This window comes from Ovis canadensis, chromosome 10 (assembly GCF_042477335.2).
Source record: "Ovis canadensis isolate MfBH-ARS-UI-01 breed Bighorn chromosome 10, ARS-UI_OviCan_v2, whole genome shotgun sequence".
Classification (NCBI taxonomy): Eukaryota; Metazoa; Chordata; class Mammalia; order Artiodactyla; family Bovidae; genus Ovis; species Ovis canadensis.
The window spans coordinates 43,497,872-43,511,590 of record NC_091254.1 but is presented as its reverse complement, the minus strand read 5'-3'; the positions used below and the strand labels follow the sequence as shown (position 1 = coordinate 43,511,590).

Sequence of the window (13,719 nt, the reverse complement as noted above, 5' to 3'; positions counted from 1 at the left end):
GCGTAATCTCTCCCCCAGGGCTACTCCAGCATCAGCAGGCATCACAAATAGCTCAGGGACTTCAGACAGACGGCTGGACCTCAGTCCTAGGGTTTCTGATTTAGTAGGTCTGGTAGAGCCTGGGAATCTGAACTTTTAACAAGCTCCCATGTGATGCTGAGGCTTGGTCCTGGGCACCCTTGGAGCAGCACTGCTTTCAGCGTCAGCACCACAGAGGGAGGTAGAAAGAATGGATATTTTCTATCACATGGCTTGGAGTTTGCATCCTGACTCTGGAATCCAGTATTTGGAAGGCAAACTAGACTGAATTTCTCCTTCAACAAAACAGAGACACAAATATCCACCTGATGTTGGGAGGACATGAGAATTTAACCATCTGTGCTGCCATGTCTAAGTGTCAGGCAGATCTGAGTTAGAGGGTCAGTTCTACCACTCAGTAGCTGTGCGACCAGAAGAAAAGTGAATTTCCAAAGTCCTCAGATTCCTCAAATTATTACCTCAAATGGTAGGTAATAATGCCAGCTTCTCAGGAGGGTGTGTTATTCATGCAGAACAGCACCTGACACTGGGAAAGCCCAATAAATGGAGTTGCTGCTATTATGGTGGCAGCATTATGAGAATTAATAGCATGATATCCAGCATAGAGAAACAGTCACTAAATAGTGGGCTGCCCTTTCGCTCAGTTTTTTTTTTTTTAAGTTCTAACATTAATTGGAAGGGGAAAAGAAGCAGAATATTAATTATACTGATCATGCAATAATTAGGAGGAAAGCCTAAAAAATTAGAATGAAGTAAAAATAAAGTTTGAAACTGTTACATCACTGACAAATGGCTTTAAACTTATGATTTGTGCAGAAACATTAAAAAAAAATTGTTCCCTCCATGCCTTTTAGGGATTTGGAAGGCAATGGGATAAAATTCCTCACGAATTCCACCTTTCTGTCGTGCAGTTCTCTCACAGTGCTGTAAGTATACAACGGTGAATGAGGGGAAATTTAGCAGCTTTGGAAATCAAAAGAAAACATTGACAAGGAATTTCAAAGTATGTTTTGCTTACAGCCTTGGTCTGAAACTACAGTACTGGAAAATTCACGCATGGGTGGTGGGGCCAAGCCTTATGATTAGCTGCCAACCATTTAAGCTTCCTTCTTTCTGAGGGCAGTTGTTATTTCTGTGTACTCTCCCAGCAGACCTGGTACCATGGTCACCAAGGAAATGAGATAATGTGTGTGAAAGTGGTTAGTGTTGCTGCCAGTGACACATCACTTAATATTGCTCTCTTTAAAGAAAAAAAAGTTTATTCTAAGGAGAAGAATTTCAAACATATTCTGGTAGGTCAAAGATTCTGATTGCTCTTTTATGTTTTTTATGAGGGCAGGAAGGCAGATGGATCGGTTAACTGGCACATTTGTGTGGCTTAAAAGCTTAAAAACGCAAAAATGTGCTTTTGCTTTCATCACAATTCTCCATATATAGTTAGTGCTTAGTAATGTTTGTTGCTTAGATGGGTAGTTGGAAAAGAAAAATCATTGTATATCCATTTGTGGTAGTCCAACCACTTTTCACCAACAGACTGAGACAAAGCTACTGCCAGGTTGCAAACTAATCAATCAGATTGAAGACTAGCATACTCAGTAAGGAAAGAAGGTGTCCCACATAGGAGATGGATAATGAGAGAGAGCGCTGGAGAGCTGCATGAGTGACATCCACACCTTCTATTTCATAGCTCCATGTAGCTTTTGAGTCACCTTCATACTCATTTGGTGACTTCCCTGGTGGCTCAGATGGTAAAGCGTCTGCCTACAATGCGGAAGACCCAGGTTTGATCCCTGGGTTGGGAAGATCCTCTGGAGAAGGAAATGGCAACCCACTCCAGTACCCTTGCCATGGACGGAGAACACGGTAGGCTACAGTCCATGGGGTCGTAAAGAGTCGGACACAACTGAGAGACTTCATTTTCACACTCATTATCTCATTTGTTAACACCTCTGTAAGGCGGTCAGTCGCCGACCCCCTCTTTTTTGCCATTTGTCCTAGAAGCTTCCATTTCAAACAGAGGAAATGTAAAACCACTGTTCTCCCAGCCCCAATTTAAAATCCGTTTGTGGCCCAAATGGGGTTGGTTCACGCTTTGCTCTTTCTGGCCTTCTTCTTGTAAGGAAGGTGCCTTGCTCAAAGATCCTCTCAAAGCCTTCTCTGAGAATCATTAACAGGGCCCAGATTTGGCATTCCATGTGTGTATGTTGGAAAAAGAAAAGCTTTCTAAAATAATCGAAATCCAAACCAAGTGCAGCTCTGTAGCCCACGCTTGGCTCCTCAAGTTCCTTGTGGCAGCATGTCCCGGAGCCAGGAAGTGTATGGAGACACTGTCAGTGAGAAACTGCCACCTGCATCCCACTCCGGGACTTGCCTTGCCTTGAGGTTTACTAAATTACAGCCAGATCAATGGCATCTCCCAGTGAGAAATGATTACTGCAGCAGACTCAGACCAACAGTGCTGACTCTCACCATGTCTTACAGGTTTCTGCCTAGAAATCAAATTGGTTTTGTTCCAGAGAAGACATTTTCTTCATTAAAAAATTTAGGAGAACTGTAAGTAGCATTGTCTACTAGGAAAAATATGATTGCTTCTTCAAGATTACAAATCGAAATGACTAGTGAGACTGCTTTTTCACTAGTAGCAATCAAAATCCTGTAGACTGATATTCAAAATCAATTAAGAAAACCAGCACTATCCTGAAAACAAATTAAAATCAGACAGTGGGCTTGATATGGATTTAGCCTACTCTGATTTCCCTGCCTGTTTTCTTTGGGTGATTTCATATATGTGTGTGTTTGGGAGTAAATGAGTTTTCCGTGGCCCCTTAAACTCATAGATCCTATCTCTGATGGCTGGAGTACAATTAATTCTCAGCTGAAGTTTGCTGAATGAATAATGAACTGACTGAAATAATATTAATTAGGAAATGAACAAAAGGAATGAACATGCTTATTATCCCTTAAGAATTTATGACTTCTGGAAAAAATGAAGCAAACAGAAATGTCTAGAAAGATGAAATAGTATTAATTAGTTATAACCAAACAAAGGAATGAACATGCTTATTATCCCTTAAGAATTTATGACTTCTAGAACAAATGAAGCAAACAGAAATGTCTAGAAAGAGGATTAGGCTCATTGAAAAATATTCAGAGAGCTCATGTACATTTTTCCATTCAAATATATATTTTATAGATCTAAACCTTTTGAAAATCATTTGTCTTGCTATTAATTCATTGCGGCCCACAAAGTAGGGCATCACTGGAGTTTAAAATTGTCTGTGACATTACAAATAAGGTAGAGATCTCCTTCTCCTGATCTGAAGTCTAAAAAATGGAAATCCATTTCTTAATCATCTTTTCTCCCCCATTCTTCATACCGTGTTTTGAAATCCAGAAAGGACTGAGAAAAATAGTTAAGAGTAATTTGAAAAACACTTATGAATAAGATAATTTAATCTAATAATGAGCACTATAAACCAAACCCACACATATTTATTTTTAAGTACCTACAAAGTACAAAGCACTGTATTAGAACTAAAATGCTACCATGTTATGGCAAAAAAATAAAAGATAGTTCACTCCTTTCTCACAGAGGAATTCCTAATCAGACCTTGGAGGATGGATGTGGATTTGGGTTATAGGAGTGAGATGGAAGAGTACCCCAGGACAAACAAAAATGTGTTTTTATACAAACTTAAGAAAACAGTGATATGAAGTCCACATTTGGAAGTTTTTCCTAATCCTCCTCTTATCCTACACTTAGGCAAAGTGCTCCCTCAAAAAAAGAGCCTAATTAAGAGATGCTAGTTTTCCTTTTTTTTAGTACCACCAATAATTCATTCCAATCCAGACTGCATCAGCATGATGGAAGAAATTCAGAACTCAATAGAATGAACTTGAACAGGGCATTTATATTTCTTAAGCTGACAAAAATGTTAGATAATTTTATTGTGCCTTCATGACCATAAACCTCTCCTGGAGAGGAATAAGTCCACTTCGGTGAGATCACTCAGAATCTTTTCACGCAGAAGACTACCTTATTTTTCAAGGTAGCACTTTGCAGGACGTCTTCTAGGTGTGTGAGATCATCGTCCTCTTGCTCTGTTGTCAGGCTCCCTCTGATCTGTGCACACCTGAGGCTTTCCTCTGAGCCATGACCCACATGTGCTCCTTGCACCTGGAGCACCAGACCAGAACACCAGCTGGCAGCCTGTCTACACTTGGATGTCATGATAGCACCACAAAAGCCATCTTTTGAAGTTAATTTACAGATGACACTCACTCCACAGCTTGCTTCTTCCCCTCCACTCTCCCATCTTAGTCAAATGATCATTCTTCCTGGCAGCCTGGCTGGAAGACTGCTCCCTTCCTTCTACTTCTCTTGACATTTGATATCCCATCAACCCATAAGTCCTGCCAGTGCCTCCTTAAACCCTCAGCAGTTCTCACCTGGTCCAGGGTCAGAGGTCCCCCTCCTCTTCATCTCTGCCTTTTCGTTTTATCTTTCATTCTTCTAACAGAATTACCATACCATAACCCAGAGCATATTTTGCCACTGTCCTGTTTAACATTCTCCCTGCTTGTTGCCTGCGATAAGGCAAAGTCTTTAACATGGTTCTCAAACGTTAATGTTCAGAGAAATCACAGGGGATTCTGGCTTTAAATGCATATTACCAGGCCCCTTCCAGAGATTCAGGTGTGATGGCTATGGAATGGCCCCAGGAAGGTGCTCTTCTTACAAGCATCCTTGATTCAGATGCCTAAATTGTACTCTGAAAAATGCCGCCTTGGGAAGTATTATCAGCCTTCCCATTTTATCTCCATGCTCTTTTCTGGGCTCACCTCCTCCATGTCTCCCCATCCTTTCTATCCCCCATCCACGCTAGACCACTTACTGACTCCTGACGGTGTCACTGATTTTTAGCATCTGTCCTCTGATCCCACATCACCCTCACCTGAAAACCTGCTCTCCTTTGACTCCATTTATGCAAATCATTGGTTCAGTCACTCAGTCGCATCCGACTCTTTGAAACGCCATGGACTGCAGCACGCCAGCCTTCCCTGTCCATCACCAACTCCTGGAGCTTACTCAAACTCATGTTCACAGAGTCGGTGATGCCATCCAACCATCTAATCCTCTATAGTCCCCTTCTCCTCCCACCTTCAATCTTTCCTAGCATCAGAGTCTTTTCCAATGAGTCAGTTCTTCACATCAGGTGGCCAAGGCCAAAGTATTGGACTTTCAACTTCAGCATCAGTCCTTCCAATAAATATTCAGGACTGATTTACTTTAGGATGGACTGGTTGGATCTCCTTGCAGTCCAAGGGACTCTCAAGAGTCTTCTCCAACACCACAGTTCAAAAGCATCAAATCTTCAGTGCTCATCATTCTTTATAGTCCAACTCTTATCCATATGTGACTACGGGAAAAACCATAGCTTTGACTAGATGGACCTTTGTTGGCAAAGTAATGTCTCTGCTTTTTAATATGCTGTCTATGTTGGTCATAGCTTTTCTTCCAAGGAGCAAGCGTCTTTTAATTTTATGGCTGCAGTCACCATCTGCAGTGATTTTATTTTTTTTTCTTTTCTTTTATTTTTTTTAAGTTTTTTTATTTTTTAAATTTTAATATCTTTAATTCTTACATGCGTTCCCAAACATGAACCCCCCTCCCACCTCCCTCCCCATAACATCTCTCTGGGTCATCCCCATGCACCAGCCCCAAGCATGCTGCATCCTGTGTCAGACATAGACTGGCGATTCAATTCTTACATGGTAGTATACATGTTAGAATGCCATTCTCCCAAATCATCCCACCCTCTCCCTCTCCCTCTGAGTCCAAAAGTCCGTTATACACATCTGTGTCTCTTTCCCTGTCTTGCATACAGGGTCGTCATTGCCATCTTCCTAAATTCCATATATATGTGTTAGTATACTGTATTGGTGTTTTTCTTTCTGGCTTACTTCACTCTGTATAATCGGCTCCAGTTTCATCCATCTCATCAGAACTGATTTAGAGCCAAAAAATTAAAAGTCTGCCACTGTTTCCACTGTTTCCCCATCTATTTGCCATGAAGTGATGGGACTAGATTCCATGATCTTAGTTTTCTGAATGTTGAGTTTTAAGCCAACTTTTTCACTCTCCTCTTTTACTTTCATCAAGAGGCTCTCTGGTTCTTCTTTGTTTTCTGCCTTGAGGGTGCTGACATCTGCATATCTGAGGTTATTAATATTTCTCCCAGCAATCTTGATTCCAGCTTGTGCTTCATCCAGCCCAGCGTTTCTCATGATGTACTTTGCATATAAGTTAAATAAGCAGGATGACAATATACAGCCAGGATATACTTCTTTCCTGATTTGGAACCAGTCTGTTGTTCCATGTCCAGTTCTAACTGTTGCTTCTTGACCTGCATACAGATTTCTCAGGAGGCAGGTCAGGTGGTCTGGCATTCCTATCTCTTGAAGAATTTTCCATGGTTTGTTGTGATCCACACAGTCAAAGGCTTTGGCATAGTCAATAAAGCAGAAGTAGATGTTTTTCTGGGACTCTCTCGCTTTTTCGATGATCCAACAGATACTGGCAATTTGATCTTTGGTTCCTCTGCCTTTTCTAAGTCCAGGTTGAACATCTGGAAGTTCATGTTTCGCATACTCTTGAATCCTGACTTGGAGAATTTTAAGCAGTACTTTGCTAGCGTGTGAGATGAGTGCAATTGTGTGGTAGTTTGAACATTCTTTGGCATTGCCTTTCTTCAGGATTGGAATGAAAACTGACCTTTTATGGTCCTGTGGCCACTGCTGAGTTTTCCAAATTTGCTGCCATATTGAGTGCAGCACTTTAACAACCTCATCTTTTAGGATTTGAAATAGCTCAACAGTAATTCCATCACCTCCACTAGCTTTGTTCGCAGTGATGCTTCTTAAGGACCACTTGACTTTGAATTCCAGGATGTCTGACTCTAGGTGAGTGATCACACCATCATGGTTATCTGGGTCATGAAGATCTTTTTGTATAGTTCTTCTGTGTATTCTTGCCACCTCTTAATATCTTCTGCTTCTGTTAGATCCATACAATTTCTGTTCTTTATTGTGCCCATCTTTGCATGAAATGTTCCCTTGGTTATCTCTAATTTTCTTGAAGAGATCTCTAGTCTTCCCCATTCTATTGTTTTCCTCCATTTCTTTACACTGGTCAGTGGAGAAGGCTTTCTAATCTCTCCTTGCTATTCTTTGGAACTCTGCATTCAAACGGGTATATCTTTCTTTTTCTCCTTTGCCTTTTGCCTCTTTTCTTTTCTCAGCTATTGTAAGGCTTCCTCAGACAACCATTTTGCCTTTTGCATTTCTTTTTCTTGGGGATGGTCTTGATCCCTGCCTCCTGTACAACATCATGAACCTCCGTCCATAGCTCTTCAGGCACTGTCTATCAGATCTAATCCCTTGAATTTATTTGTCACTTCCACTGTATAATCATAAGGGATTTGATTTAGGTCATACCTGAATGGTCTAGTGGTTTTCCCTACTTTCTTCTATTTAAATCTGAATTTGGCAATAAAGAGTTCATTGCTGAGCCACTGTCTGCTCCCAGTCTTGTTTTTGCTGACTGTACAGAGTTTCTCCATCTTTGGCTGCAAAGAATATAATCAATCTGATTTTGATGTCAACCATCTGGTGATGTCCATGTCTAGAATCTTCTCTTGTGTTGTTGGAAGAGGGTGTTTGCTATGACCAGTGCGTTCTCTTGGCAAAATTCTGTTAGCCTTTGACCTGCTTCGTTTTGTATCCCAAGGCCAAATTTGCCTGTTACACCTGTTATCTCTTGACTTCCTACTTTTGCATTCCAGTCCCCTATAATGAAAAGGACATCTATTTTGGGTGTTTGTTCTAGAAAGTCTTGTAGGTCTTTATAGAACCATTCAACTTCAACTTCTTCAGCATTACTGGTCAGGGCATAGACTTGGATTACTGGGATATTGAATGATTTGCCTTGGAAACGAACAGAGATCATTCTGTCGCTTTTGAGATTGCATTCAAGTACTTCATTTTGGACTCTTTTGTTGACTATGATGGCTGTTCTGTTTCTTCTAAGGGATTCTACAAATCATTAAGCTTTGCTCAAACACTTTATAATTTCCCAGGCCAAGTTTGATGAGTCCTTCCTCTGTTTTCCATCTGTACTTCCATAATAGCCCTTGTTTCTTTCTTTTCTTATCTTATAATCTAGTTTTTAAATTCTAAGCTTTTTTAGAGAAAGAATTTTCACAGTTATTTGTAACTCCCATTTATCCATCAGGAGCACCATAGCATCAGAAACAGATCTTTTGTTTGACTCCTAGGCAATTTCACATCTGTTTCACTTTAACACCTTCTCTGGCTCAGAAGGATATTTTGGACTTGTAAAGATTCCTGATTCCTTCTTTACCCTGACAAATCTTGTTTTCTCATTCTCTAGAAACACTTCCCTGCTATTGTTTCTGGATTGGACAGCCCTATTAGAGTCAGATCTAAAGTCTCAATTTCTTCTAAAAATAATAGCACCATGTAAAAATAGACAAAAAATATGTGAACTTATCCATTCAGGATTATCTGGGTGGATATTACATGGCCAAAACTCTTAGTTGGAATGCAAAATAAGTAGAAGACACTGGTCTTGACCTCAGAAAGCTTCTAATGTAGTTGGGTAAACAAGGTATCACATATGTGAACCAAATAGGAATTGTAGAAACAATGAGTGGTTGAAAGTACAAAAAGTACCTAAAACAGAGGAAACTAATGAAAGTAGAGCTTGAAGCTAGGTTGGGAATGTGTTGGAGAGGAGCTGAGAGGAAATTCCAGACTGAGACTGGATAAGCAAAATGTCACACGTCTGAGAGTGGTGGAAAACATACCCGTTTGGCTGAATCACATGGCTTAGTTGTGTAACAAGCTCTCAGGTTGGTTAAAGTGGATTGTATTTTCTGTTATGTCAAAGGGGATGATGACAGTTGTGAGGAGTAACAACTATGGCATTTATTTTCATTGTAATTGCTTTGGGTTTTTCACTGTCACCAACAGGGACCTGTCGAGCAATATGATATCGGAGCTACCACCCCACATTTTCAAAGACCTGAAGTGTCTACAGAAACTGTAAGTTCTTCTTCCCACCCCCGTCATCAGAGTTAAATGGCAACATCTTGAGTCTCCAAAATAATAACATCCTGATGCTTCTTTCCTCCTCCCTTCTAATGGTACAAAAGGAATCTGTCGTCCAATCCTCTTTTGTATCTCCACAAGAGCCAGTTTGGAAGTCTTAAACAACTTCAGTCTTTGTAAGTGAAATGTAACAGTATGTTGATTGTGATGTTAGTGGGTTGCTTTACTCAGAACCACATTTATTTATAAATGAGTGTTTGGCACACAGAAGGGCTTTTACTGTGAGCATGCATTCTCAGACAGTTGTGAATATCATGGTTATCAAATGACAAACAGAATCTCATTTTTTACCATTCAGTGTATAAAGACCATTTCTGGGTTTGAAGCTACACATAGCTCCTTCCTGAAAACAGGATTCTCATGGAAAAATCTCATCTTACGGTTCTCACAAAAATTTAAATTTGCAATAGTTTCATCAGTAAGTAGTTGGTTAAAAAAATTTTTTTGAAGACTTCTCTACTTTTTCCCTTTCTTCTTTCTTACAATGATCTACTTGATATCAATCTGCAGAGCATGCTTTTTACTTTTCAAACAGTAAATAAAAAGTTACTCCACAAATATGAACATTCAGACAATTAATACTGTTTAGTGTTTTACAATTTCAAATGTACTAGATTTCAAATGGTGCCAAGAACTCTGTCAGTTAGTCTTAAAACCTCAACAATTCCTTTCCCATAAACAGCCATTGTTGATCAAAGCTTTTCTTTGTCCCTCACAAAGGACATGCTACCTTACCTGATCTCAGCCAAAAGCTTTTCTTCATTTAATTCCAAATACCTTAATACCACTTAATCCTTAATACCACTTTTTATTCTTGCTAAATAGTTTTCTATTAGAAATTAATACAGGATTTAGATTCTCTCAGTAGGTATTAGTGAACATCCAGTGATGAAAAAGTCTTGGTTCCTGCTCTCAAGAAGCTAGAATATTAAACATATATATATATAGGAAGCATATGCTTATATATATATGTATATGTGTGTGTGTATATATATATGTATATGTCATATATATATGCTATATATATGCTATATATATATGCTATATATATATATATATATATGCTCCCCTGGTGGCTCAGACTGTAAAGAATCCTCCTGCAATGGACCTGAGTTCGATCCCTGAGTTGGGAATGTTCCCTGGAGAAGGGAGTAACTACCCACACCAGTATTCTTGCCTAGAGAATTCTGCAGACAGAGGAGCCTGGTGGGCTATAGTCCACGAGGTTGCAAAGAGTCAGATACAACCAAGAGACCAACATGATGATGATAATATATATGTATTAACATATGTATAATATATATGTATATATATTATATATATATATATAATACATTGTTCTTAAGTATAAGAAAAAGACCTGAGGATGTGGACCAAATGATCTTCCCTTCACTCACCACATACTGAATTCTAAAAACCAAAATATCATTACATATCCCACCTTTCTGAAAGATAATTCAAAGTAGTAACTATTTACTCCATATGTCTCTTTCTTCTTTTCTTTTCTTTCTTTATTGCTTCATTTCCTATTCTCTAAAGATTCATTTACACATTTATTTTATAAACATTTATTGGCCAACTTAATCATAGCACTGTCTTGGGCACTCAGTATACAGTAGCCTCTGCTCTTTTGAAAACTACAGGCCATTCACCAAATAATCACATAATCTATGTAATAGTGAAGCTATGATAAGTCCAAAAGAAAGCTAGAGATGAAAAGAAATAAAAGAGAGAAAAATTCTTTAAAAAGGACTCCAGAGTTTTCTGTAGGAGGGGCCCTGCTCAATAGTAATCGTTGTTCCCTAAGTCTCGTTTCTGACCATCAAAGTCCTCTATAAAAGTCTCAGTGAGCAATGGACAACTTGGAACCTTGTCAAGAAATCTTTATTCTGATTTGCCCAAAAGAAACTGAATGAGAATCACCCATTTTTCAAAATAAGCCTTAAAAGGAATAGGTTTCTGTCTTCCCAGATTATCTTCTTTCTACCTACATTTCCTGAGAACATGAAGACTCCTCTAAATCACGTCATCCTAAAGAGTCTTCAAAGAATCCACATTTAAAGAAGCTTCTGGATAAATGAGGAGTGTTGGGGGTTACCATTGGAGCCCCCTGAGGACGTTTTATGGGGCTGGAGGAGTGAAAGGAATTATGCTTCCCACTGTGGTCTGAGAAAGCAGTTGCCCTGAATCAGTGGTTCTCCTTACCACTCCCATGGTTTTCCACCCTGAAGACACGTAGGCCAGGAGGAAATGACTCTATTTAAATCTGGCTTCTGACAGAATTCACTTTGGTAATGTTCTCGGGTTGAAAATATCAGCCCCTATCTGAAACCCTGTAACTCATATTGTTTGGTTTACGAGATCAAGCTACAGAGCCAATTTCACAATCAGACAAATCACAGCTGCGATTTTTACATCAAAAAAATGAATGAAAGTGTATTATTAGACGGTAGTTCTGCATGTGAAAGTGACAAAATCAACTCCAGGTTATGGGAGGCAGAAATAGAAATGGCAGTTTTCTAAGATGGTTTATTGTAAGATTTTCATCCTAATTTGAATTGATAACAGAAGATTTTGAAGCATGGTTTTTAAGATCGACAAAGAAAACAATGATTAAAAAGTTCAACTCTAAAATCATGAAACCTATTGTGCCTATTTTCCAGAGACCTGGAAAGGATAGAGATTCCGAATATAAACACACGGATGTTTCAACCCATGAGGAATCTTTCCTACATGTATGTATGTATGAAAGAACAGAGAAGAAAATATGGTGAAATGTTACAGATGCTCTAGCGTAAACTGTCTAATGTATCACTGCAATGTGTTTTTATGCAAGAAAAAGTCTTTTTTATTGAGAACTTTTTAATTTTGTCACCTTTGGTCCCTGTTCAAATAGAGTTCAATATTTTGATGTGCCGACATGAATGACACTTCTCTCTGGAAACACGCTGTTTATCCAATTGAGGCCCAATAAGAGATCAGGGTACCAGAATGCCACATATTACACAAGATGAAGTCACTGGCTAATGGTACTCAAGAGACCTGGAAACATTAATTCACCTCACATGAGTGAGCAGTCGGCCACTCTAAGATTTGAGCCCTTAGGAAGAAAGATGCTATATAAATTCCAGGTGTTGTTTCTGTTACTGAGTGCACTGCAAAATGGAGGTAATTCATCTTTATAGTAGTTTTTGATAAGTCACGTTAATATATTTGGCTAAAGTGCACTGTGTAAGTTGTGTTAATATATGTGTATATGACATGATCATTTCTTTATCAACTGTGTAACCTATATGTTCTGATTTCAAAAATTAACCATTGTCATCCACAACAATAGGGAGGATTCGATGTAAGATATCAAGTTGGGTGCAGCAAGTGGCTGAAATGGTTAGTGTGAAGGTGCACTTTGGGGAGAATATTTTGTTTATGTTTATGCAGCAGGACTGATTACCCAAAGACAAGTATTTGATGTACATCCAAATGGTTTTCATAACTTTTCCTTCTGTGGTTCCAGTAGATAAATATTTAATGAGGCTAGCGTTTCCTTGTTGCGGGCAGAATGTGAGGTCCTCTTAGAACAGAGAAATTCAGCCTTTGTAGAACTTGATGGAGAAGCAGCTGCTTTAAATGTGAACCTCAGGTTGAGGTCAAGAATGACCCAAAAATTAACAGAAAGTGTGTCAGTGTGGCTCCTTCCCTACTAAGTGACCTACTGATTCTCCTTTCATCTTCCTTGTCCATCGTTTGTTGAAATACCTCCACCTGCCCACCTGCCCTGGTCACAGCGGGCGGAGAGGCTGGACCACTGCTATTTGAGGACGGGGGTAGCTGACACACCCAGCGCTAAACCACTCATCTGCTTGTCTAACAAGTGTGTGTGTCTATGGCCTCCCTCAGGCCAGGGGGAACACAGGGATTAGCAAGAGAGAGAAGAATCTGCCCCACGGAGCTTCCATGTAGCTTCGGGAGCCAGAAAGTAAACTAGGAAACAAATAAATGATGAAGAAATGCTGGGAAGGAAAGTATTGCAAGTTCAAGGGATGAAGGAAGGGAATGTGGATGGTTCACCCAGAAGTCAGAGACATGACAGTCAAGCAGCCCTGAATGGAGGGAGGCAATTCTGGGGGGAGGTTCTTGCAGGCAGAGGGAAAAGCAAAAGCAGCACACTGAGAAGAAGGTGAACCCGCTTGTTTGAGGATCAGAAGAAAGCCCACATGTCTGGGTGGAGGGAACATGGTCAGGAAGCGGTGAAATGATCAGGGTAGCCAGGGGTCCAATCACGGGAGGCCTGGAAGCCAGGCAAAGTAAAGCTTTCTTTAACGTGCTAGTTTAGCAAAATTGAATGAACAAATGAAAAAAAAAAAGATTAGATGAGAAAGGAACTGAAAGAGATAGTAAATGAATACATAAATAGGACGAGTTTTATGGGAGAAAATCCTAAAAATAACATGTTTGGAGAATGACCTTAAATCCAAACGACCTCCCCAG

General features: G+C 39.6%; 1 protein-coding gene across 1 annotated transcript in view; it reads left to right on the top strand.

The window, feature by feature from the left end:
• RXFP2 (relaxin family peptide receptor 2) overlaps window positions 1–13,719 on the top strand; it is a 74,206-nt gene that overhangs the window by 51,475 nt on the left and 9,012 nt on the right. The window contains exons 10-14 of the mRNA XM_069602120.1: window positions 894–965; window positions 2,521–2,592; window positions 9,094–9,165; window positions 9,276–9,347; window positions 11,895–11,966. Coding sequence (XP_069458221.1) covers window positions 894–965; window positions 2,521–2,592; window positions 9,094–9,165; window positions 9,276–9,347; window positions 11,895–11,966 — 360 coding nt within the window. The remainder of the gene's footprint in view (window positions 1–893; window positions 966–2,520; window positions 2,593–9,093; window positions 9,166–9,275; window positions 9,348–11,894; window positions 11,967–13,719) is intronic.